General features: G+C 40.0%; 4 protein-coding genes across 4 annotated transcripts; all 4 read right to left on the reverse strand.

The window, feature by feature from the left end:
* Window positions 1–978: 978 nt before the first annotated feature.
* On the reverse strand, window positions 979–5455 carry rabl2 (RAB, member of RAS oncogene family-like 2). The gene is made up of 8 exons (XM_050073085.1): window positions 4758–5455; window positions 4578–4607; window positions 4331–4410; window positions 4150–4229; window positions 3626–3737; window positions 3324–3421; window positions 2200–2283; window positions 979–1892 (listed from the first exon to the last, which is right to left on the reverse strand). The coding sequence occupies exons 1-8, from the start codon at window positions 4862–4864 to the stop codon at window positions 1812–1814; spliced, it is 672 nt and encodes a 223-aa protein (XP_049929042.1). The 5' UTR covers window positions 4865–5455; the 3' UTR covers window positions 979–1811.
* A 1286-nt stretch (window positions 5456–6741) lies between these two features.
* On the reverse strand, window positions 6742–10034 carry odf3b (outer dense fiber of sperm tails 3B). The gene is made up of 7 exons (XM_050073271.1): window positions 9876–10034; window positions 8643–8758; window positions 8347–8547; window positions 8075–8176; window positions 7861–7982; window positions 7634–7774; window positions 6742–7562 (listed from the first exon to the last, which is right to left on the reverse strand). The coding sequence occupies exons 1-7, from the start codon at window positions 9878–9880 to the stop codon at window positions 7470–7472; spliced, it is 780 nt and encodes a 259-aa protein (XP_049929228.1). The 5' UTR covers window positions 9881–10034; the 3' UTR covers window positions 6742–7469.
* A 1663-nt stretch (window positions 10035–11697) lies between these two features.
* On the reverse strand, window positions 11698–15342 carry zgc:77752 (uncharacterized protein LOC393862 homolog). The gene is made up of 12 exons (XM_050073977.1): window positions 15161–15342; window positions 14992–15072; window positions 14262–14380; window positions 13895–14032; window positions 13498–13769; window positions 13111–13404; window positions 12768–13022; window positions 12557–12673; window positions 12352–12453; window positions 12149–12229; window positions 11917–12027; window positions 11698–11820 (listed from the first exon to the last, which is right to left on the reverse strand). Exons 1-12 carry the CDS (start codon window positions 15340–15342, stop codon window positions 11698–11700), a joined length of 1875 nt encoding a protein of 624 aa, XP_049929934.1.
* Window positions 15343–19955: 4613 nt separating this feature from the next.
* On the reverse strand, window positions 19956–26106 carry LOC126407798 (ADP-ribosylation factor 5-like). Its single transcript, XM_050073014.1, has 6 exons — window positions 25907–26106; window positions 24909–24989; window positions 24660–24769; window positions 23370–23441; window positions 21528–21653; window positions 19956–21416 (listed from the first exon to the last, which is right to left on the reverse strand). Exons 1-6 carry the CDS (start codon window positions 25971–25973, stop codon window positions 21330–21332), a joined length of 543 nt encoding a protein of 180 aa, XP_049928971.1. The 5' UTR covers window positions 25974–26106; the 3' UTR covers window positions 19956–21329.
* Between the last annotated feature and the right edge of the window lie 274 nt (window positions 26107–26380).

Raw genomic sequence — 26380 nt, forward strand, 5'->3', positions numbered from 1 at the left:
AGCAAGAAAATATTTAAGCTGCAAGCAGCAATGAACGGGCCCTCGCACCTTTGCGCAACTCAGGGGTGCTGGCAGAATGCCGGTTGACGCGGCAGATCATTTCTATTAAAGTCAGGAACTGTATGCTGGGGTGAGATGGTATATCCTCCATGGAGTGTGGGCGCTGAAATGACCTGTTTTACATTTTGTATTACTTCTGTTTTCCACTATGTTGCCCTGTAGAGGACATGAATTATACATCATGTTGCTGCTCTTCAACCGTAGACCCAACCGTGTAAATCATGTATCATGTAAATCAAAAGTTAAGTGTCTGACAAAACGTACTTCCTGTTGCCAGTAGGTGTTGCAATCACCATGATACCTAATGTGCATGTAGGTGGCTTCAGGCCTGGAGCTTTATGAAACGTGAAGTTTGGGGCAGATTGGACCATGTATTCTGGAGTTACAAACCACTTCCAGTTTGACGCCTCGCCACGGTTACACAGTTGAATGAAAACTCAAGCTTTGAACTTTTGATGTCCAATGTCTTCAGATGGTACACACCAAATTTGAAGTTGATCAGATCAAATCCGTAGGAGAAGTTTGTTAAAGTACGACCCCTGGAAATGGCCAAAAATGCACGAAAATTCCACATAAAATTCAAAATGGTTGACTTCCTGTTAGATTTAGGTTATGGCTCCAAGAGACTTTTTTGTACGTCCTGGTATGTTACACGTGCCTACCAAGTTTCGTACATGTAGGTCAAGCCAGCTTCGGGGGCTGCTTTGTAAAAAAAAATTGTAGAGGGCGCTACTGAGCCATTTTTTGGAAGCTGAACATGACAAATAAATTTTTCACCAAATGTGACGTGTGTGTGCAAAGTTTCATGAGATTTTGAGTATGTTAAGCCTCCCCAAAAGGCAATCACGTGCTGCTCGGGCCCTAAAAAACATATTTTCAGGTGATTATAAATTAAAGAAAACAGACTGGACCTATAAATTCACTTTCTGCCAGGAAACTGATTTAATGTTCTTCATGGCACCATTCCTGTTAATATGAACACACACACAGCCACCTCACATCCATCATGAGGGACACAGCTGGCTGAACATTTCACAAGGCTGAGACCTTCACAAGAGTTCAATACAGCTGACGTCTACTCATGTATGACTGGCAGTTGTACAATATGCTGAGAGTTGAGTACTGGGTGCTCTTGTGCCTGTTGCTCAATCACAGCAAGTGGCAAAGAGAGACATGATAATAATTTGGTTACATGGTACATTAAGTTTTCATTTAAAGTGTGCTGAAAACAGACTTTACATCATAAAATAAATGCAACAAAAGCAGCCGACAGCAGCAGCTCCCCCGCTGGCACTGCACACAACACTACACACAAACATCGAGAACAGCAGCAAATACAGTTCATAATCACACGTTCTCTTTGCTGTGCGAGTTCGTTTTTCAATGCTTCACATTCTTATTACAAAATGAAAACACATTCAGCCTCATTGTAGGATTTTCTACTATTATTATAGTAGATGTTTTTAGACAAAGTATTAATGACAAGCCTAACACAGCAGCTAAATGACACAATATTAACACAATTCCTAATTATTCCACCAGGTTTATTTCCCTGCAGATGTCACATGAGGGCAGTGACTTAAAACGTGACTACAAGACTGTCTGCCAACCTCACGTGGTTGAGTTAGAAACCACCGGTATAAAAGCAGACCAACATAGTGACAAATATTGTGCCTGTTGAGCTGCAACCCCAGAGGAGGATAACTTATCCATGAGATGAGAACAGGGTTTGAAGGATGTGTAAACATCTGTCAGACCAGCTCGGGACTCTCTGCTTTCAGTCCGTCCTCCTCTGCTTCTGAGTTATCTTCCTTCTTCTCCAGGTCAAAGTTCTATGAGATTAGTGCAACAAACGACATCAATACAAACATGTTTTTAGCCAAAAACTCATTTCAGCAACAAAGACAGGAGAGTAAATTAGTATAAACATATTCCACTTGAACAAAGAAGTCATTAAAAAAGTAAATTGTGTTCATGAATGTGGGCATCTCACAAATTTGTTTTAAACAAAACAACAATGGCAGCTTATAAACCAATTATGGAGTTTCTTAGAGCGCCTTTGGTTAGGGTTGTATTAAACAGCTTCAAAGATAAGCACATCAGTGATCACACTGTGTTTCTGTATTCAAAGAGGTGTACCTCTAATTCTTGCATCACTTCATCCATGAAGTCGCTGGGGTTTTGCTTGTAGTCCACTGCTCTCTTGATCATCTCTCTGAACATCTGTTGTGACAGTCAGTCAGAACTATTAACACACAGGGGGCGCTCAAGTGGTCTGGACAATTTATGAGATTATACAGGCTTAATTAACTTGAAATTTTATTTATAAAAGGAGCACTGTCAAACCTGTTGTAATGTCATACATACAGTTAACTGTATTAATGAGTTTGAAATGGCTGAAGAATTAATTTGGTGATCGCTGACATTAAAAGGATTGGATTTTTGAAGTGGGGTTGTACGAGGTACTTATTCACAGTCAGTGTGTTCCCTACAGTAGATGGCAGTCAGCACGGTCCCAGTTTGGAGAAGCAGCCAGGAGTACTGCCACGGAAGCTAAACAAAGTACTACTGTGGACAGGGGCAGCAACAAGATGTATTTCAGCCACCTAAAAAAATCAATATCAATTTAAGCGTATGCTACATTTATAATTTTTTCACAGCTTTACACTGCCGTCAGACAGCCATTTCCAACGGGAAACGGATGCTGTTAACTATGCTCTTATCAAAGCCACCAGACTTCTTTAACAAAACTGCAATTTGACCTCACAGAACACAGGAGCTGCTGGTCTGCCGCTGTTTCAATCCGTTAGTTTGTGTTATTGTGTGACTTTGGTGTTTTAAAGGGTGTTTTATTGGTTCACTAAAGTCACACAATAACACAAACAACTAAATGATAGAGACAGTGGTAAACCAGCAGCTAACATGTTCAGCGAGCTAAGATTACTGTTTTTGTTAAAGGAGTTTGGTGGCTTTGAAGAGAACATGAGTGATATAACAGCTTCAGTTCTCTGCTGGAGAGGGCTGTCTGACGACAAGGTAAGGCAGTGAAAATGTTCTAAATATAACATACACTTAAACTTATGTTGATTTTTTAGGTGACTAACGCCCCCGTCCACTGCAGTATGTTGCTTTGCTTCTGTTACAACACGACTGCGACTGCCATCTACTATAGGTAATACACTGACTACGGATAAGTACCTTACACAACTCCACTTCAAAAACTCTCCCTTTAACACCACAGGCGAATAAGCAAAAGTTCAAACCTTAACTACATTGGTCCCATCAGCTGCTGATACAAAGTAAAATGGGAGTCCTTGCTTCTTCCCAAAGTTAAAGCTTCTCTGTGTCACCTTCAAGTCAGCTGCAGATACGGAAAAACAAACATGATTGCCTCTGTAAGTCCAGAATCAATTGTGTTGGTCGGGCAATTAATCAATAGGACAGAGCAAACAGACAATGTGTGAAAACTAAAGAAACATTACAAATCTACATGTAACATTAACATTTAATACAACAGTAAGAGCTGGATAGTCATTGTTATGTGCAGTGTCAGAAACAGACTCACCATCAATTTTGTTGGCAACCACACAGCAGGGTATCTCAGGTCTGTACTCTCTCAGCTCCTTATACCAGTTGGCCAGATTCTTATATGTGATCTTCCTTTGAACATCAAACACCTAAGAGAAAGAAGAAAGGTGTTTACACAGGAGTTTAGCCTTATGTACTGACAGTGACAGTGTGTCACCTCCCCAGTTCAACTGGTGCATTCCAGCAGTCATCTAACAAGTCCTTGTTAACTTCTCTGCCTCTCAAATCCCAAAACATGAGTACATTTTTTATGCGCTAAACCCTTTAAGGCTAAAGGAACAAGTTAAATGTATACTTGAGAAATGGATCTTAACCAGAGTGTAGAGTGTAACTTAAACAATATTTTGGGCCTTTTTATGGAAAGTGTTGTTTAAGTAATCAATCTGAAATCATTTATCCTTACTTTTCTGAATACTTTTTACAGTCACATATGCAAGGTCCCAACAGGGAGCAAGATGAGTACTGAAATGCACCTGTCGTAAAACCAAAAGCGTGTATTACCATGATGCATGCGTGTGCTTTGTGGTAGTACGAAGGATGCATGCTCTGAAATCTCTCCTGACCAGCCGTGTCCCAGAAATCTGTGAATCAAAAACAAAAACCATCCCTGCTGATTTAAGCTTTCCAGGTGATTTTCCTGTCGTCACTGACAGCAGAACAAAAGCAGCTGCACCATACATACCGACCACTACTGTCTTGTTTCCTACAGTGGCTGTGTGTTTGTAGAGAGTCAGCGCATAGGTTGACAACTGCTGCGGCCGACTGCAGAGACAGTTAAGGATCTTAACCTCTCAACAGCTTTGTCGGAGGCATGCCAGCCTGCCCTTAAATAGCATGTTCATGTGCACACAGAGGCTGTTATGGCTATAATAATACTACATATAATGACTTACAGAAATGGCTGACACTAGTATGCTGCAAAAGGATACTACTCGTCCAGGAGAAACCTCTCCATCAGCCTTAAGGAGAGAGAAAGAGATTCACAGTCTATGTCAACGCAACAATGAAATATTAGACAGAATAACAGATGATCTATTCAGGAAAGTTACAAATATTATAAAACACAAAACAGCTACAGGAAGCCTGAGATTACTGCAGCTAATACTCACTTAGATTTACCCACAGCACTGTCCCCCAGACAGATGATCTTCACTTGTTCCTCTGAGTCGTACTTCTTCTGGTCCAGTTCAGGGATGCTGCCAATGTCGCCAGCCATTTTAGTACTTTATTAAACTTTCTATGCTTTGACTGGGACGACTGTATTAGTCAACACTTGCCTGACTGAATGAATAAACACCTAACAAACAATCTGAGCTCCAATAGGAGCTAGCATACGGTGGCTACTGACAACGAGAATGAGTGTTAGCTAGCTTTCCGTCAGTTAGCCGAGATTCACATCGTGTGGTTCGGCTAGATATCGCTCATTTCACCGGTTTCTCGGTCCTGACATCGACAAAACTCATGCTAGCTGAAGCTGAGTATATCACAGAGACGATCATTAATTACATTTGTCTTGTTAAAGTATCACTACTATACCGTTACTTCCACATTTCACCCTGAGCACTGAAGGAGGCTAACGTTAGCGCCGCTAACTGAATTAGCGTTGATAGCATTTAACCAGGAGTAACGTTACTTATCCTAATGTCGCTGACTGTCTTGTGTTAATTATGTTTCTCTATCACAAGGAAAAATTTGTTGGTTCCATGTATTCATCTAGGTATCAGGATATTGAAAGTTTGTGGTTGTTTCATCTCCGACGGTTTTCGTTTCTATGCAACGGGGACGCCTGAAGGACCCCTTCGTCATGGCGCCTGCTGTCCTTACAAGTGCCTGTCAAGAATGACCTCAGAGTCTCTCTTGGTTTTGTTTGTTTTTTCTTTAATTAAAGAAAAGCAATTTGTTTAATGTTTTTAACACAAAAAATAAAAGAAGTATATGGGTCAAATATTATTTTTTAACATGCCCTACCAAATGGTCCATTTGGCTTTTCAAGGTTAATGTAATGATGTTGAACTAATGTCACTATTCACTAAGAAATCAAAAGTCTTCTGATCATTCATTGTTATTTAATGAAACATTTAATGTTGTCCAATACATATAGGCTGAAATAATTTATTGTTTAAGTATGATTTATTTATTTATTTTTTCACTGTCTAAATCCATGCTCAACCAAACGGATGAATTGTCCTTTTATGGTAAAAGGTGGTGATGCTAAAATAATAAACTCACATTTTTATGAAAATAAAAAAGATTAATTGTATTGATTAATTAATTAATTAAACAAAATACTAATTGTTGTTAATACCAAATATATAATGTTATTCAATTATATATAAATTCTGGATAAATATGACTTTTTTAACCATTTCTGAGATGTTTTCAAAGTACATCTTAATCTATCATACGTGAAAATACTACTAGTACTGGTACACTACTAATTTCATGGTAACAAACTGATATTTGTCGGTATATTAACATGTCATTAACATGTCAAAAGCATTATAACAGTATAACAGGTTGTACTTTTTTTTCTTACTGTTTTACCATTACCACTAAGGGCCATCTCAACCATTAGGCTGAGGCCTATATTTAAAAAAGTATGAGGTCTGATTAAAAAAAAAAAAAATACTAATAAATAAAATACATTTAAAAAAGTTTTTTTGTATTATAGTGCCAAGAAAATAAAAAAAAAATGCAAAGGATTTTTTTTTCTCTTTATTTATTTATTTATTTATTTATTTATTTATTTATTTTTTAAAGGGGGTCCACAAAATTAGGCTCCCATTTATTGTCTTTGGAGCAGCCTATGGCTAGCCTGGCCTATTCTTCTTTCTTCTCTGATGTCTGGCTTTGAGAGAGAGTAGCTCATGTTCACAAATATAAATTGACCTTCCCTAGGCCACTGAAATAACCGTGACTTTAAAAAAAGTACCCCTGCCTCTACCTGTAACCATCAAGAACATACCCCTTCTTCTCTTAGTCCCATCACATCTTTTAGGACATAATGTCCAAGCTACAATAAAACTGGAGAAAAAATCTTTCCATGTTTAATCATCCCAATTACCATTTCTATACTAAAATAACTGCAGTGGATAATGTCATTGTGTAAGTGTTTAATATAATGTTGAAGTGAATTGGGTGTGTAGAGGACAAGTGATTTTTTTTCAAAGGTTTTAGTAGGATTGGAGGCAATACAACATCCTCGATAAAACAATAACATTTCACTTCTCTTAATAAAATAATTTCATAGTCTCTGTTACACTGATGATTTATTTGCCAGCTAAACACAGACCCTTCTTGACTGACACAGCAGGTATGTCTAAAAGCATTAATACTGGCTTCATTCCATTCAGGTCAGGCCAGTACCAGAGCCTTGCTTTATGGTGCATGCTGGCTCCCTCACTGGGACACCTTTTATATTACTATAAACACCTGCCATGACATGTTATGATTGATTCTTATAAAGTACTGACTGAAAATGTTAATTACCCAATCAAAAATAATTAGTAGTTTTCTGAACCAACAAGAAAAAGCTCGGAAAATAAAACCAGTCTAGGATACTTTCTTAAAAATCAAGTTACATTAATACAAATGTCAGACATGTGCCACTCATGAAGCCTTTTTTAAATTCAGTATACCTTACTTCAAATACTGATAGTGGTCATAACCCTGACAAAGTGACATGTACCAACACAGTGAGACCTTTCAACTGTGGCGATATAATCTGATCTCAATAATCCTGCACAGTTTGCTTTCTGAGCTTTATTGTGCTTTTTGTTTTATGCTGTGTGAATTTCTGGTTGAAATGAGATGATGTGTGATTATTCAGGCACATCTATGATGAGGGGTGCGATGAACTCCGAGTGACGTAGTCCAAAGGAGAAGCTCGGAGCTTTTGCTCTTGTGAAGGTCACCTAGGAAGAGAAAAAACGTCAGCAAAGGAACATGCAAAATATTTCGTCAAAGCCCCAGTGAGGTTTCTTACCTGCTCAGGACAGTGTGCGCCAGGTCCTGGTTTCTTTGTGGTTTCACTGGGTGGGAAGTTGCGGCCTGTCATGCTAAACTGGGGAGGTTTTTTATTGTAAATACAAGGGTCCACAACTTTGTAGGCAGCGGGGCCAGGAGTCTGGAGGGGGAACAAATGTATAGAGAAAAAGTGTAAGGATTTCTACATATTTTTTAAGGAAATTATTTTATGACATTCATACGGACCTTCTTCAGGTCCTCATGGAAGCTTCCGTTTTTGCTGCGGCCACAAAACGAGAAGGTGGGAGCTGCAGATGTGGCCACAGTTTTGTCTCCCAGCACTGGGGGCAGAGAGTAGGAGGCTGGACCTGCAGAATGAGTTACAGGTGAAATTTATACTCCATGCAACATTGAATTTTATTACCCACAACTTAAATAAAGTTGACACCAAATACGGTACCTGGTGTTTGGATGGTGTTGATGTCTTTGCCCCTCCCAGATAGAGAATAAGCAGGAGCGGAGCGGAAGATCGCCTTTACTGAATGCTCTGGGGAGTATTTGCCTAAAACGGCAAGGAAGTGTGTTTAAAAACACTGCTGACCGGCAAACTCAGATGACAACAGTGTGCATTTTAATGTCAGATTTCAGTGCGTAGTCTGAGATTTGAGATCAGCAGCGTTTCAATTCCATGCGCTTTTACAAAACCAGTTATGTGTGAAGGGGTTGGCTGACCTGGTCCGGGAGCCTGGAACAATTGTGGCTCCTTTGGACGGCTGTGGAGTGAAAACGCAGGAGTGCCGTCTCTGCCCACTTTGGTGACGTTGGAGGGGATGAGGTAGCTTGGTCCAGGGGAGCTCTCTAGCTTGCGGTCATGACGTGCCCCAAAGCTGAACATTGGTGCTTTGTATTTAGTGGGGTCATGTTGAGAAACTCCTTTATGGCGGAAACAAGGACAGACAGTGTCAGTATTAATCATAATAATGGTGTTGGTGGTTGAAAAAAAAGCTTAACAGCCATTCTGGCTATACCTGTGAGTCCAGGCAGTGCATACTTGGGCCCTGGGCTGCCATAGAGGGCAGCTATGGGCCCTCTTGGCTTGTGGGGCCTCCAGGTCCCAACCCAAGGTTCAGCACTTGACATTACCCTGAGAGAGAGATGGATTGTAAGGAAGGGAATATTCATTAATTAGCTTTTGGAGCACTTCTGCTGTCATCCATGGTTGTAGCATAAAAAATATCAAATTTATGACTCCTATGCACATTGGCTCACTTGCCCTCTAAAGGTCCCTTGGCACACATTTCCTTTGAATGGGAAATTTAGCCCTCATTAGCATCTCTAACAGGTCTGACTGGTGCTTGAGGTTTTATTAGAGTCTACTCCAAACTTAGTAAATGTTTCTTTAGATTCTGTGCTGCAAATAACTGGGACTTGTTGCAACAAGCTCCGTAAGAGGCCGTATTATGTGTATTTTATTGTTAGAAATGTTATTTAAGGGCAGTTAAAGCCTGAAGGTTCTGATGGAAGTTCACATGTACACACTGTGCATCATTCTGAACTGCTCCTCAGTGTGTGATGTCACCATGGACAGCAGAACTGTCAGTCACAGCAGATGTTTTTGAATAATAATAAGCAGCAGCATGTGTTCATTTGAGCTGGATGTGAAGCACTAGAAAGTTTTAGAAAGTTTTGTTTGTCACAAAATAAGGAAACACCCCTTTTAGCTGTGATTTTTTTTTTTTTTTTTTTAATTTGAATGTTAAACGCGTTTTTAGTTTAGTTTTATTTCATTTTATCACATTTACCATGTAAATATATAGTTAGCTGAATTAAATATTTAGGGTGTATTTTAAAAAAAAAAACATACAATCACTGAGAGGAAAACAAAGAAATATCTAAAATCTATAATTTAGTCACATTAGTTCCACTTGTCACACATATGAAAGCTAGCACTACATCTAATCTTACACTTTAGTTACAGAGCAGTGAAACTGACAGCACTGTCACTTGTTTAGGCCATTTAATGAGATACATTTTGAGCTAGCTACTGGCTAACTCAAATGAGCTAACTGTACACTGGAATAAAGGCCTACTGTTTAATGGTGATTTGTGGGTAAAGTTTAACTAATGGTTCACCAAGTGAACACAGGTATCATACACCTACAGTAGCCTGTAACAAAACCACAAGATGTCTACCAAGTGCGTACAAATCAATAACTTGCTATCAGTTTAGTGACCTAAAATAAATAGATAGATCATTTTACCTCATGAGTATCCTGATGTTGCTGTGAGCCTCTCTGTGTGTCAGGGTATTACGGTGAGATCCCAGGAACTCAGCATGTGCACTGAACCCAAACACAGATTGTTTAGTGCCTGTTGTCAGCTTCACTATGACAACGCTGCCGTGGAGACGTCTCTCTGACAGGCATGTTTAATATGTGCTGTGTATTGCAACAGTGCAGGTCAAGTGAAGGAATTTCCCGATAATGTTATAAGAGAAAACACAGTATGCAGATAGTGTAAATGATTTATTAGGCATGAAAGGCTGACACAGGCCACAGGGTCACACTGTGGACACACTGTTTGGATTCAGTCTACTGGTACTAAGGTACAGTAGCTTACATACTATTTAAAGTAGACATGAAACAAATATATGAGCCTACAGTAAATGTATTAGTGTCGTTGTTGAATTCTACATTAGGGGTTTTATAGGGTGTTATTTCTCTTTTCTTTTTTTAAACTCATAGCCCATTTAATTGTGGTTTCAAGGATACATCCAGATTCATATTGTGGGTCTGAGGGATCAATCTTCTGTATCAACTGAAGCCACACAAATTCTTGAAAAAGATAGAGAAGGGATCTAAGCGTAAAAATCTATGAGCTCTTATGTTTCTTTTTTAATGATTAGCATATTTTTGCACATTTGTCGCCCTCCTGTGTGTGGTGATAGTGTGTGAAAGTACAAGAAAAAACAACACAAACACAACATTTTAGCGCCAAACATAACAGATAAACTTAGATTAGGCTAAGACAAGATTGGGGAGATCATACTTAATACATGGTTGGCAGTTTATTTGATAAATCTAAAAAGATAGAGAGAGACATTTTCTGGTGGTTGGTTACTTTTTTGTGAACTGGATGGTGTCAGTAAGACCTGGTGGGGTACTCCAAAGGCCAAATCTTGCCAAGGGCTCCAAAAAGACTTGTTCTAATCTGCCCTTTTCACAGCAAACATTTTAATATGTTATAGTTGCAAACACACAGGCTTTGTGGTGGTTTTGCCTCTTTTTTGTTGTTGTTTTGCATATTTTTGTAATTTCTTTTTTGGTAGTTTTGTGTCTCTTTGAGGTAATATGGTGTCTTTATTGGTCATTTGTGTCTCTTCTTGATCAGTAGCTGTTAACTTGAGTGACATTTTGCAGGTGAAGGCCAGGGTTGCCCCCTGACACTTTGGGCCCCTGGGCCTGTGCCCAGTAGGCCTTTTCAGTAATCAGTCCATGTGCGTTCCGAATCACATACTTTTTCTTTTTACTTTTAGTAGGTGCTGCAGCTGCCCTCAAAATGTACGTGCTGTTGCATGCAGTATGCACACAGGACATACCACTGTCTCATAACATTACGCCCTGAATCCCTCATACATCTGCAGTTCTCTGCCAATTAATATTTTAATAGTTATGTTCTATTGTTGTTTGTAATATTTAATTATTAATTTTTTTCAACTTAATCAATATTCCTATTATTACTATTCGACTAGTCATCAGTTACTTGAATGCGCTGTCATCTGTCATTGCAACTTCTGACAGCAGCTTGTCAATCAGCTGTCAAACAGCTGTCAATGAGCCGTCAAGCTGTTATCTCTCTGCTGCTCAGTCGATGTGTCATGTCGTCCGCTGTGCAGAGAATTGTGGGTCAGAAGAGCCAGAAAAGCATACTGGCTTGCATATTGCAAAACTGGACCAGCAGTAGTAGACCATCCTGGTATTTTTGACATATTGCATTTGACATACTACATATTGGGACACACTAAATCTTTTTCTGGCATACTATATAGTATGGTAGTATGGAAACTGGAACGCACAGCATGCTTCAAATTGTAGCATTGGTGCTGCAGGCCCTTGTGAGGTATCTGTAGTTGTGGAAGGTTTCTTTCAAACTCGCCTTCAGGACCTTCATCAGAGTCGCAAGGTTTCCCATTTCCTCCTGGGGGCGCTGGTGATATTTAAAAAAGGCAAATTATTGAAAAATATTAAATGGTTTCTTGTGGAACTGCACAGCTTCAACATGCTATAATTCGACGTGTCTCACCCTTGTAAGGGCCCGCATCAGTCGCTGCATCACTGCCTCCTCTCTGTGTGGACACAGGCTGGTCACCGTACTCACACAGCTCAGTAGACAATAGATGGTGTGTCTCTGTGGCTGTAATGACGTCATATTGAATAACTTTTTACATCTTTGCCTAAGAGGTTTAGAGTGTAAAGGTGACTTAAGAAGAATACTCAACAGCCAAAGGTTATTTATCACACACGTGTTTCTTTACCTTTTTGAGCACACTGAGAGGCTTCCTGTTGTTCACTCCGCAAGTCAACCTGTCTACATCCTCTGCACTCAGAACAGGCTCCTGGATGAGGTTTGAAGAAAAAGTATGGGAAGTGTAAACGGAGATGCAACACGTCAAGGTGTATTTTTTACTTCATAAACTGAAAACACTGGAATCATTCCCTCCTGTCTGATGCCACTGACCCTTAACTTGTCCAGCCAGGTCCACAACAGACAACTGAGAACCTGAGGATCTGACTCAGTGACCAGCAGAGCCCAGCCACAGTCGCTACTGTTTAGCTCCTCCTGTTGGGAAAGGTAAGTGACTGTATTAATTCAATGGCTCTAGAGCACAAGATCAAAGTGACATGTTGTGATGTGAAACCAGGTTTGCAGCGGTGTTATTCACCTGCAGCAGAGCCGATCTTTGCAGGATGATTTCTCCTGGAGGACCATGGTCTGCCATTGCCTTAGCAATAGCACGGGCGACTGCAGTTGGGCCTGGATTATGTGGATTTCTGCACAGCTATATATGACATAAAAATATGAAAATATTTTAAAGCATTCACATTGAAGCCGGCTTTATTGGCTTAATTTTTCACTGTAAGAATCACAGTTACCTCCATGTTGGAGCTGTATTTGCCAAGTGTCTTTTTAGCCGTGCACTTAGACCTCTTCGCACAGTTGTTGCTCGTTGTTATGTTAGATATTGGGATGTTGAGTGTCTGAGATTTCTTTTTGATGGTCTGGTGGCTTGGTGAAAGGGTGGCAAGGATCGGACTACCTGGTCTCAAATCAGAGCGTATGAGATCCTGTACACACCACTGTCTCTCACTTCCAAGTGCTGGGGTGCAGTATGTGCTCGACTCCAGATCCTTCAGGACAGAATGCAACAAAGTGAGAAAAGCCTCATGAGACTTTATGTAACTGTGAACAGATAATCTGAAACTGCACCTCATTTACTGCAATCTTGCTGAGGTCAGAGTCGCTGTAGCTGCGTTTGTCTAGCAGCACTTCTCTCTTCCTCTCCAAGAATCCCAGTGGTTCGTCCCAGGAGGACACTGACCCTGAACCCGCCCATGAGCCCTTATGACCCTCCCTCAGTAAGGGCAAGTACTGTTTGGACACCAGGGTCTCCCTCACAGCCCTGTTCAGGGTCCTCAGTGCTGACCTCTTCTCCAGCTCGGCCTGGATCTCTGGAGGAGCAGGGAGACCCTGGGCTAAGCAGGAGAGATGCACACACAGAAGATACACCACCTAATGGAGAAAAAAGAAGGGGGATGTAAACTGTTGCACAGTGTATTTAGATATATTCATGATGAAGGGTTAATGTAATGATAAAGCTCTGACCTTGGGTGTGTGTCTGAGGGTGCGTGCCTCCAGGCCATGCAGCAATATCGCCTGTCGGTTTAGGTAGTGCTGCAGGGTGAAAGGTGCGCCGTGCCGCAGGCTGAGATCCGGGTATTGCACCAGTTGTGTGCCAAGCAGGCGAGCAAAGTCAAACACCTGGCTGATCTGTGCACGGGTTTGGATAGAGCGTGGCCGTTTAATCCGTACGTAATGGACGGCCTCACTCGGGCTGATGCGCAGGGTGTAAATCAAGTAACAGGCTATCAGGACACCTGTTAGGCAGCAAGAACACACAAGAAAACACACATAACAGCGCTAAATTTGACAGCCTGACACACACACACACACACACATTGTTTATATGAACAGCAGGTACAGTATATATGTATATTCCTACCTGTCCTGCCCAGGCCTGCATGGCAGTGCACAGCCACTCTTCCTTCCTTTACTGCAAAGGCCAAAACCTTCACCCCGTCAATAATACCAACGAGAGAGGACACACCAAAATCTGGCATCCCAAAGTTGTAAAAGTAAACTGCAAAAATACAAATATGTGCATATGGACATTCATAAGGATGAGCTGTGTTTGCAGGCTAGTTTATGATGTAGAAACACAACACTAATTAGTTGCTGCCCCGTTGGCACAAACCAAAACTCTCATTACATCAGCTCAACTGTTTCTATCTCACATTTCCCACCATGTGAGTGGCACACAAAGGGCAGTCAATCTTTCATGTTGTGTATTTACTGTATCAAGATCTCACTGTCATTGTCCATGAAGACCTGTGGAGAGTATGTGAAACCACTCTCAGGGTCGAGGGGAGGTCCACAGTGAGCATGCTCTCCTGGTATCTGCATGTTGATGATCGATCGGATGTTCAGCCTGGGAGAAAGTCATATTATTAAGACAATGACTGACACTGGTGCTGTGTATGTGTCTCAAAGGTAGGGTTGTTGCAATATATTGTTAATGACGATAACCATGATATTTAGAAAATGAAATACATAATGTATAATTTAAAGGGAGATGACAAAAGAGATGAAAGGTGATAATAATTTTTAATTTTCTTTAGCCGTTGCAATAATGTTATTCTCAATATTTTTGGCCCTGAATATCCACTGATATCATGCCGCCCCTATTCAAAGGTAATATTTCTTCTACTAATAAAGCAATAATATGTCCACAGTGGGAAAAATTGATTAGTGTAATAATAAAAGTAATGATGTCAGACCCTCATTCACCCAATAAAAAGTAACAGAGGGTTTTTTCTTAATGTGTCTAATCTAATATTTCTAATCTTGATCCCTTCCCCACTTTGTTTCCTATTTATTACCTGTATGTGCGCAGGGAGTTGTACGATAATAATGTTGTCACACCTTTCAAGAAGGCTCATAATTCTTACAGCTTCTCGTGTATCATACATAACCACACACTGCACAGACACACAGGAGAACAGCTCACACAACACAGGAATAATGAGCAACAGTGATTACCTTTGAAATTGGTCTACGATGTTGTACTTCTCAATCAGACACTTGGATGGTCTTGCCATGGCAATAATGTCATCTGTCACCCTGCCATGGGAAAAAGTTCATAATCTGTAAATTACCACTCAATGTTTTTGAAACAGCACGCAACACAGCTGCAGTGACACCGTCTCACCAGGAGGAGAAAAGGCCTCGGATGACCTGCTGATTTAATTTCCAGCACTCTGGTCCTTCATAGCGGCAGTCTTTCCCTCCGCAGGCCAACAGACAGAGGATCTTGGGTGGAATAGCCTTCACCAGGTTCTCCCTGGCCTGGGAGTAGGAAGGCTGGGGTACTGGTATAAAGGTCGGCATCATCCTGCACCAGGGGAAACCCTGAGATCAGCATGAGCTATCACACTGTAGATGTTAAGGACTATGCTCCAACTAGGCCAGCTGGAAACCTCATTTGACCTTCTTCCCACACTTGACAGAGGTACAGCTTGTCACAGTGACATTTGTTGCCGTTGGCTGCTGTTACTTAGTTACTATTATTACTGAAAATAAAAAAGTCATCCAGCTGGAGAGGATATCAGAAATAGCGACTCATCCAGTATACAGTGAATATATCATATTCTATGCAATATAATGCAATCAGATTTAAACGTACCTTTTTGATTATGTTGCACAGTGAAGCTGTAAATCCCATTTAATGTATCCCCAAGGAAAACTGAAGATAAAGGGTGCTGATAGTGGCAGAACACACATGCGCTCTGCTGTGCTAACCCACCCTGCTCCTTACAGATACACACACTGACAAAACTATGCGCTGACCCAGCTCCACTAAGCCTGATTAGCTGTCATAAATACATTAGGACACACATTCACACATCATAGCAAGCCGATTATTTAATGCCTATACCTTATGCTATAAACATTGTGTGTGAAGGTCCTAATTACCTGGCACCACCTAAAGCTTCAGACATGATTTTACTTTACATCTTGATGCCAAGAAAATATAAGTTGTTGATCTCACAACTGTCAAAAAGCACAGATATGTTTTGTGTTCACTGAGAAACATTATATTTTAATGTAATGTAATGTCCTGCAATTATAAAAAAAAAATTTAATAGGTTACAGATTACTAGTTATCCTGTTAAAAATATAGTATGTAATGTAACTTTTTACATTTGATTATTTTTCTAACAAATGTTTTAAACTGGAAAATAAAGCTGAAAGATTTCCAGAAATAATGCACAAAAAACCTTTGTAATCACCCACATCTTAATTAGTAACTGTAATTTAATTTTTTCTCAGTAACTGATTACAATTACATTTATTTTGCAATTTAGTTACATGCAACTAGTTACTCCTCAACACTGTGTATATATAAAGATTTAAGACTTTTCTTATGCACTCCAATATATTTCTCTCAAAGTTGGGTCACAATTTTGTTAAAATCCATGTTAGAAAGCACTTCTCTTTTTCCAAGTTTATCCACCTACCTGACAGGTGCTGCATATCAAGATGCTGATTCAACAGCATCATTATTACACAGATGTGCCCTGGGATGGTCACAATAAAGGCCACTCTAAAATGTGCAGTTTGATTTCACAACACGATGCCACTGATGTCCCAAGTTTTGAGGAAGTGTGTCACTGGCATTCTTACTGCAGGAATGTCCATCAGAGCTGCTCAGAGCCGTCAACTGAATGTTCATTTCCCTACCATAAGCAGTCTCTGAAGTCATTTCTGTGAAATTGGCAGTACATCCAACAGGCCTCACAGCCACACTAGTTGGCTACGCTGATGAACTGCTGTCAGGTCGAGACCCTGGTGAGGACAACGAGCATGCAGATGAGCTTCCCTGAGACAGTTTCTGACAGTTTGCAGGTGAAGACACTGGACGTGGAGGTCCTGAGCTGGTTATGTGTTCTGCGGTTATGATGCCAGTTGGATGTACTTCACAGAGACAAAACTGGAGACTGTTTAAAGTAGTGAACTGAACATTCAGTTTAGAAGCAACAGCTCTGATGGACATTCCTGCAGTCAGGATGCCAATGCACACTCTCTCAAAACCTGCCATATCTTGTGTGTGTCTTGTTGTGTTGTGTGATCGTGATCAAACTGCATGTTTGTAGAGTGGCCTTTTATGGTGACCATTCCAAGACATACCTGCTTAGTAATGATGCTGTTTAATCAGCATCTTCATATGCAGCACCTGTCAGGTGAATAGATCATCTTGAAAAAGGAGAAGTGGTCACTAACATGAATTTTTTAGTGACCAAATTTGAGAGAAACGTATCTACCGAGTTCATAAAAAAGTCTTAGATCTTTAACTTAACCTCTGAAAATGGGAGCAAAAGCAAGGGTTGCATTTAAAATTGTGTGTGTGTGTGTGTGTGTGTGTGTGTGTGTGTGTGTGTGTGTATCCTGTCTCCAAACGCTCCACCTTTGTCTCTCCCTTCAACCACTTACCAACTGTCTGAACAGTTCACACTGTGGTGTGGATGAGTGGAATAACAACCCAAAAAGAACAAGCTGTTAAGAAGGTATTTAAAAATCTGACTTACTAACATACATTAAATTTATTTCACAAGACTGTCTTCATCCTAGGGACAAAGCAGGAAAGAATAACATAGGCTGAACTCCACCTCTGCTGGAGCAGCTCTGGACATATCGCCCCCTGCAGTGCAGCAATGGGAACAGCGTGATAATGATGGAGATGTATTTTTCTCTTTGTCCTGCAGGCACACCGACAGTCGAGTGAGGACGGCAGTACTACAGTATCCCTTTTGCTCTTTCATGCACCTTACAACACCTTACCTTGTCCCTAAGGCACATGCACTCCCTATTTCCACTGAGACTCACGCTACACATCTTATTATTAATGTTATAAGAATGTATTTAATTCATTTGCTTTTGTTAGTTACATTTGATTATATTGCTGGTGTACCCCCACATTTGTCATGGTTCAAGAGGAAGGTTGCGACAGATATAATTCAGGCCTGTACTATGGTCATGATTACACAAAATGATGTTTCATTAAAACATCAGTCTTACTAAAAATACTTGGGTGTGCTACATTATGAGAGTATGTCAGATGTTACTGATAATATATCAACTTTACATAAATTAGTTTTGCATAAGGAAATATTACACACAACAGTGCTGTGTATGTGAAATCATTCTAAGCCTGGTGCCAATTTATTTCTCTATCAGTGGGACAGAAATGACCCTCCCACATGGTCTGTTCTTGTAATGTACTTTTTTATTACTCTAACTTGTAGAAATAAACTTGATACTCTTTGTAAATATTTGTGTGATTATCTGCATGCATGTGGGAGTAGTTCTTAACGCTGATACTGTCATTTGTTTTCACTGAATTTTCCCGAGTTTTGACTGACACATGAAAACAAAATATACAGTTAAAAGCTTCTTTTATACAGAGTTCTGTTTACTGTCCACTTTCACTTTAAAGCTACAGTTTATAAGTTTTATGAAGAGAACTTTGTCATATTAGCGGAAACTGCAAGTATATTCTGAAAGAAGTCCATGAGACAGATAATCTGTGAATAAAATCATGTCCCTCTCTCTCTTATTACTGACTCCAATCAGAGCTGAGGGCTCTGAAACACAGGTGCCAATCATTTGCACAAAGTTTGCTCCGTGTTTTGACTTGACATTTCCAAGATGGCGGCCAGGTCACAAAAGTTCTCATTTTACAGCTAAACAGTACACTAAACTATGCCTCTGAAATCAGTTGAGGTGAGAAATAGGCAATGCAGCAACAAAATCTTGATTCATATTTGATCGCTGCCTAGTTTGACAGTAGCTCACGACTAGTGATTGACAGCTGTGTTAAAGACTCCTCGGATCTGACTGGTTGTTTTCGTTCATGTGTGGTAATGCCATTAGAAGCGTTACAAGCCAATAGAGTAGGCAGAGGAATATGATTTTTTTTTCTCACCAATTATTTGTCTCATGTAGTGCTGCGTGAATATAGTGACAGTTGGTAAATGGACCTGCATTTTGTATAGTGCCTTTCTAGTCATCTAGTGACCACTCAAAGCACTTTTTACACTACGAGTCACGTTCACCCATTCACACACACATTCACACACTGGTGGCCGAGGCTACCATACAAGGTGCCACCTGCTACTCAGTTTTAACACACTCACACACTGATGGAACAGCCATTGGGAGCAATTTGGGGTTCAGTATCTTGCTCAAGTATGCTTCGACATGCAGCCTGGAGGAGCCTGGGATTGAACCGCTGATATTTCGATTGGCAGACGACCCGCTCTACCTCTGAGTCACAGCCGCCCCTGTTATTGTTACCAACAACAGCTTTAATTTCCAGTCAAACTGCTGCAAACACCCAACAGACTCTCTTAGTAAACAACCAATTACTGAGTTTAAGATGTAGCTACATGCTGGCATGTTGTTGCTGCATTCATTTCCTAGGTATCATCCAATGTCATTAGAGGTCAGAACAAAGATCAACTGCAGGTCAGGTCATGTTGGCTTTGCTTAGGCATAGCACTGATGGGCAGTTTAGATATATACTGCTTTAAGCTCTCTATGTGTTAGTTTACAGCTGTAACAGGAGCTACGTGACAGCTTATTTACACCCATAACCTTCTACTTCTTATGCAAAATAAGCCTACTGGCCTGGGGCTATTTTCAACATGCAGTAGCAGTACATGTTGTGGTGTAGAGTCAGATCATCCCCCTGCTTAGACAAACATATATGAACAAGATGAAAGAAGTTTTAGACAGTGTAGTGGTTTGAAAGTAAAATCTGTCACAGACCCCAACAGCTCATACACTTCCTCTTATCAGGCACAGTTCCTGATAGAAGATGCCAGTTGAGCTTTTTAGTGAGTTATTTTAAAACAAATGAAGACGAAAGAAGAAAATGAAGAAGTGTTAAAATATTCTGAATGGGTAAAATAACTTCAACAATGAGTGGAGTCAAAAACGCAAACTTGTTTTGTTTTTTTTACACCATTTTTATTCAGAGCTTTTTTGTGGAAAATATTTTTCGCGAATAATTTTAAGAGCAGCAGCTTCAGCATCTGCAAGCATAAGTTGGAATGTTTACACAAAAAAAAGCTCATGGGCAGATATGTTTTTGTGTTTTAAGAGGGGTAGAATAATTAAGAATATAATACAGTATTTGCATTGAGACAGTACAACAAAAACAACAACAGAAACATGCTACTTTACTGTGTCACACTGACATTGGCCATGTGTCAACACTGGAAAGACACTTCCTTCCCCCTTTTCTGCGTTAAAAGTGATTTAAAGAAAGAGTGGACAACGAACTAACTTTTAAATTAGATCCTTTTTTTTTCATGGTGGGTGGTAAAAAAAAGAAGGAAGAGGAGTGCGGACAAATTTACAAATGTTCAAACTGGACAAAACCCTGGTTGATGGTGAAGTTGTAAAGACTACTCTCACACTGGTGTGGTACTGCTGCACCACAGCACACATTGCAAAACAAAAGGAAGTGTCTTATTGCATTATTTTGTCTTTCAAAAGCAAAAAAAGTCACTAAAGCATCTCACGAGTAAGCATGACCTCAGAATAAGATAAAGGAAAGGATTACTCAGATTTGTGTTAAGAGGGACCAGAAGGCACCGTGTTCCTTTTTGGATCCATTTACTGGGAGGCCCCGCATGACTAACAAAATCTATCTGTGAAATCGCCGCAATTCCCATCCATCTCCTTCTACGAGCTGCAGGCCTTTACAGAAATGAGTTGGCATGAGACATAGCAGTGAAGAGCAAAGGGTCAGGTCTGTGAGGGAGTCTAATATCCACGAGGGGTTGTGGAGATGAACAGCCTGAGGCGGCCTACAAGTCGTTCTTCGCCAAAGCTCTACCGTTATATTATCATATCCCCCTAACCTAGGCTCAACAGTGGCTACAGGTAGGTCCAACAGCTATGTAAGTACTCAATTACTGCAAATGCTGCCTAAACAGGAGCCCAGGTGTCAAACAAAAATACAACTCCCATCACTCTATTCACTGTTTCCATGAGATTTCCCTAATAGACCATTTGCTCGTCATGCAACTGAATGTGTAATTACAACCTGCTGCCATGTAAGAGTTGGGAAGAAAAGGAAAAAAATAAAGACTATGTCAAGAGATAATATGGTAATAGTATGATAATAAAAGAAAAAACACGTAATATTAAAATTTCCCAAAGATGATTATATATCGTCCACCAGCCTCGTCCTTTTTGTGAACATTGGTGCTGGAAGACCAAATGTTTCTGGTTTTGAATGTCTGTGCCTTCTCTCCTGTCCTGTGGAGTTCAGTCTCTCTCTCTCTCTCATCTGTCCAGCCAATCCTTCTTTAGTTCCTGCACAGCTCTTTGGATAGCCACTCAAGTCCTTCATACAGCCCAGTGCCCTGGGTGGCGCAGGCTTGCTGAACGTGCCACTGTGGGGTCAGAGATTATTAGGTATTAGGTATGAATGTAGCTTTGTGCACGTGCTTACAGATTTGATTCTTACTGCAGGTGTAGGGAGCATGTTTATTCAGATTACTTACAGTTTTACTGCGGAGGTTGTGTAGACCGAGTTTGTCTGTGAGTTCGCTGACTGTTAAGGCATTGGGAAGGTCCTGTTTGTTAGCAAACACCAGCAAAACAGCATTTTTCAACTCGTCCTCGTTCAACTAGGGAGGAAGAAAACAGATTAGAACATCAACTCTGAGATTTCATATTATGACCAAAACACCACAAACAGATAAAAGTGTGATTTTATTTAATACTTAAATTTACAGTGCGCTAATATTATTTCTTTGACGTGAGTCTTTAAGAGGGATGTTTTTCACTTTGTATCCTGAACATGTGGGTAGTAGGGATGGGTACTGAAACCCGGTATTCATTTTTAAAGACCGTAGTATTGATAAGCTCTGACGTTATTAGTTCTTTTATCGGTACATTTTAACATTTTGGTATTATTCATTATCATCCTGCAGCCTCTCACGAAATAGAAATGAAAAAGAACCGAGAAGTAGTATCGATAAAAGTAGCAGTATCTATAAAAAATCTTAATGATACCCATCCCTAGTGGGTAGTATGTGTAAATGAACTATAGTAAACTTTCCATCATCTTGCCAGCATCCAGATCTCCCTGCTCATCTTCTAGTAAAAATCTGGTTGGTAATTACCTGGTTAATCTTAAAGAAATACCAAAAAACATAACAAAACAAAACAAAAACAGCAAAATGTTGATAAATATAAGAGGTGGTTCCTTTTGGTCCTGGGCTTCACTGACTCAGTGAGCTTTAGCGCTGCATTTCAAAGTGCTATCCATTTAGAGGTGGTGAAACTTTCATGAATGTGCTGTATGTCTTGCCTTTAATTTTACTTTGGCTGGTGGCTTTGCTGACAATCAGCCGACTTGCCATGTTAACATGTGCAGGTCGGGCAGGAGCTAGCTAGTAGTAATGCTCATTTGTTGATTACCTCTGGTGACGCTGTCCCAGCACTAGGACGGCAGCAGAAACATGGTGGCTACTCTCCAGTCTCTCCCAGGTAGCCCTGGTTAGTGAGCGGCCATCTTTCAAGCCGTAAAACCCCTTTAGCATTGTTAACTATGTTAGCAACACTTAGCATGCTGACACCGCTAATGGTGCTAACAGAGCTGACACTGTTGGGTGGGGACAGCGTTACTAACGGTAATCACCAAATGCGTGCCGATGCCATTTCCCAACAAACCCAGTTGGTGCGCAGTGCAGTAAACTGTATCAAAATCAACCTATAGACCGACATGTATAAAAACATTCTCAGTGGTTTATAACAATGCAGTCAGACCATGTGCTGCAAAAATGCAAATGACTGATTAAAAGCACAGCCCAAACACGTTAACACTGGCTGTAGTTCATACACCGAGGCAGCAACAATAAAAAATGCTTCCTCTTAAGAATATTTTGGTGACTCATGAAGAAGGTGACCACACCCATTGTAATGAGTAAGCTACGTCAGCAACACTGACACAGTACAAGGCAACTATAATAACAGGATTAAGGCTACTGGGCACTTGTATCGATGTGCTCAGAAGAAACCAACATGGTTATCTAAATCATTTCGAAGTCTATGGGTTACCCGTGAACAACACACAAACAGAGACCCAAACATACACATACAGGTTTTAGTTTGACTATATTCAGATCCTGGTGGTGTGAGGGACTGCCATCCATTGAACAGTTTACACTGTGTTATTACTGTTTTTATTTTCATCATTAGTTCTGATTTAACTACATCACAGTATAAGACAACTCCAAATCAAAGACAGCTACTTCCCATGTCACAACAAAAATGTAAAATAATTAAACTCTCTACAGAGAACACTCTTTCGTTACAGTCCCTAGATATTAATTACATACCATCTTTGAGAGCTCATCTGCAGACTCTGCCACTCTTTCTCTGTCGTTGCTGTCCACCACAAAGATGAGCCCCTATAAGAAAACAAACAAAACAGCATCTAAGTGATCAGTTTCCCTTTTCTTAATTTCAGAACTGTAACGGCTGAAAATAAATCTACAGCTATTTAATAGTATAAATTTACAGTCATTTTTGGTTTCTCTGGTTCCAGCTATGTGAATATGTGCAGCTTTCTTTGACCTTCTGCGATTGTGAACTGAATATCTTTGAGTATGGACATTTGAAGATGTCACCTCAAACTCTGAGAAACTGTGATCGACATAATTTTCTCACATTTTACACACAAAAATTTATTGATAAAATGTGAAAATAACCTGGAGATTGATCTATAATGAAATAATCTTTAGAAGCAGCCCTATTTAGGCGAATTATAGTGAGTTAAGTAATGTACAAAGAATTATCAATTACTGAACATGATCAAAGATCCAACAACTACAAAACTGACTGGTAGAGAGGAAATATTTATGACGAAATTTGGAGATGCAATGTTACCAATTCACAATACGCATCTTGGCTGATGCAGGACTGATCTGGGTTAAAAAAAAACAGGCACAGGAAGGAGTGCAACAATTGTATTTCTTGATTCGATTAAATATTTTGAAAAAAAAGTATGAGGCTACATAAAAGAGTATAAGTATATAGTTTGAAATGTGAGCATTACACTCCTCTTTTATCAACAGCACCAATGTAGCCAGAGGATAAACCTGTTTCAGATGAAAGCCCTTGTTGACAAATGGGCTGCAAAAACTTGTATTAAAATGAATAGATGAGTGAAACTTGTGTTAAGTGGCACTATACTTTGATGACATGAGTTCATCAACATACAATGCAAATAACTGTGCACATTTCTTATGTTTACTCTTATTCTATTTTTGTTTTATTCTATTGATGGAGATATTGTAGTTGAAATTTGCACATTTTCATTTCTATTTAATTGTATTGCTTTAATCTTAATTTTGTATTCCTATTCTTACCTCTTATAATGCTCTATTCTTTACATTGGAGTGACTGTAACTAAACACCATTTCCCCTCAGGGATCAATACAGTATTTTTGATAGTGACTGATCAAAGTATTGTTCTGAACCAGCTTCACTTGATGATCTGAGTGTAAGTATTTGCATACTCCGACTGCTCCTCCCTGACACTGTAGTTAAATTATGTTAAACATGGGCTTAACGTTGCATCATGAAACCAAAGCTGTCCTGCAGCACTGAGGCAGTCACACTCATACCTGTGTGTTCTGGAAGTAATGTCTCCAGAGGGGTCTAATCTTGTCCTGGCCGCCCACATCCCAAACAGTGAAGCTGATATTTTTATATTCTACTGTCTCCACGTTGAAACCTTCACAAGGGAGAGAAAGGGGAAAGATCTTGAGAACACTGTCCACAAAGTTCAATGAGTTAAACATGTTAAGGGAACACATTAAATAATACAGAGGATAATAAGAGAACTTTATAGTAACTGCTGGGATATTTCTTACCAATGGTTGGGATGGTGGTCACAATTTCACCAAGCTTCAATTTGTACAAGATCGTTGTTTTACCAGCCGCATCCAGCCCAACTAGAAGAGGAAAAAGTGTGATTAGAAATCAACATATATATATATATATATATATATATATATATCAGGATGGATAGAGCAATGGCTGACAACCAGCTGTTCATTGCGTAACAGGCGTTTTCCTGTTGGTTTAATCATCAGAAAGCTGATGACATGTAATGACGGTGTACATGTGACTGCGCACAGCCAATCATGTGTACTGAGCAATTCTAATCAATTAGTATTACATGGTAACAACCCATAATATTAAAGCTGATCCATATGTAGTTAACATCGTCGAGGACACATTACTCCCTAACTATCCGGAAACAAACTGAAGATGAACGCAACACAATGGCACTTGTCCATCAAACGTCAGGAGTTAATTAGCATTACACGGCAACAAGTGAAACATGGTAGAAAAGAGCTATGACGAGGCACCGTCAAAAAAGATAGGCAAACTAATAAGAGCTAGCTTAAAATACATTATCAAAAAACGGCTATTATGGCCCAACTAGAAATAAGTTACTGCAAGAAAGTAATTATTACACGACAAACACGCTCGACAATTCGAGCCAAACTCATTTTATTAAAAACTGTTACAATGTAAAGACGTATTCTTTAAATTTAATTCGTTTTCTTTGACGTTAGGAGACTCCATTGCCAAACTTCCTTTAAAAAACACCCGACGTTTAGCTAACTTAGCGCGTGGTGGGAAAGCTAGTTTTTCGTATTTTTCGTCCACGTTTACAACAAATAAAATAGCTCGTTTTAATTCCGCTTCTGTCCCAAATGCTGTACTGTAAAAGTTTGATGACTACACCGCCGTTAAAAGCTCCTAAAGAACTACTGTTAGCTAACTACTTATCTAGCTAATGCTAAAGCTAACCGCCGTGCCCCGCACTAACGTTCGTTAGCCAGACACCGCTTTCACTCACCCATCAAAATCCTCATTTGTTTTTTGCCGAAGATCCGGTCGAAGATTGTTGAGATGGTGAGCCCCATTACTGGCCGATGGTGTTTCAATCTATGGCAGAAGAACCGATATTAGCCACAGCGCAGGCGACGTGTGTTGGTTTTACACTGATCCAGTTATTCTGATTTCCACACAGGACGACTGCCGACTGCCACGTCCGGGCCAACGTGGAATCCACGACGTCATCAGTTTGAAACAACTTTATTGACACGCCGATATCTGTGAACGATCACTTGTTGAATACATTTTATCGTTTTTTCCCCCTCAGACACATTCAAGACACAATATATCCCGGGCCATCATTTTAACTGTTTGCCGAAGCCCGTCTTTATCAAAATAAAAAGCCCACATTATTTATTTCTTGCAAAACAGCTGCTTTCATGACATAGTAAACTGCAATGCCGATTCCTACCACCAGATGTCTCTGTGACACAGA

The sequence above is a fragment of the Epinephelus moara genome, chromosome 20 (assembly GCF_006386435.1).
Source record: "Epinephelus moara isolate mb chromosome 20, YSFRI_EMoa_1.0, whole genome shotgun sequence".
In the NCBI taxonomy this organism is placed as follows: domain Eukaryota; kingdom Metazoa; phylum Chordata; class Actinopteri; order Perciformes; family Serranidae; genus Epinephelus; species Epinephelus moara.

Bases quoted from the DNA above. Each gene is read 5' to 3' on its own strand.
- rabl2 (XM_050073085.1), bottom strand. From the start codon at position 4,864: ATGGCTGGCGACATTGGCAGCATCCCTGAACTGGACCAGAAGAAGTAC. The intron at 4,608-4,757 runs GTGAGTATTAGC...TCTCTCCTTAAG, and splicing joins AGTGCTGTGGGTAAATCTAA to GCTGATGGAGAGGTTTCTCC. The intron at 4,411-4,577 runs GTATCCTTTTGC...CTGTCTCTGCAG, and splicing joins AGGTTTCTCCTGGACGAGTA to TCGGCCGCAGCAGTTGTCAA.
- odf3b (XM_050073271.1), bottom strand. The intron at 8,548-8,642 runs GTATAGCCAGAA...TCCGCCATAAAG, and splicing joins TGCACTGCCTGGACTCACAG to GAGTTTCTCAACATGACCCC. The intron at 7,983-8,074 runs GTACCGTATTTG...CTCATTCTGCAG, and splicing joins CAACACCATCCAAACACCAG to GTCCAGCCTCCTACTCTCTG.
- zgc:77752 (XM_050073977.1), bottom strand. From the start codon at position 15,342: ATGATGCCGACCTTTATACCAGTACCCCAGCCTTCCTACTCCCAGGCC. The intron at 13,770-13,894 runs GTAGGAATATAC...GCTGCCTAACAG, and splicing joins TGCAGGCCTGGGCAGGACAG to GTGTCCTGATAGCCTGTTAC. The intron at 12,028-12,148 runs GTAAAGAAACAC...ACGTCATTACAG, and splicing joins CTCTCAGTGTGCTCAAAAAG to CCACAGAGACACACCATCTA.
- LOC126407798 (XM_050073014.1), bottom strand. From the start codon at position 25,973: ATGGGGCTCACCATCTCAACAATCTTCGACCGGATCTTCGGCAAAAAA. The intron at 24,990-25,906 runs GTGAGTGAAAGC...TTCCTCTTCTAG, and splicing joins ACAAATGAGGATTTTGATGG to TTGGGCTGGATGCGGCTGGT. The intron at 21,654-23,369 runs GTATGTAATTAA...CTTCCTCCCTAG, and splicing joins CAGATGAGCTCTCAAAGATG to TTGAACGAGGACGAGTTGAA.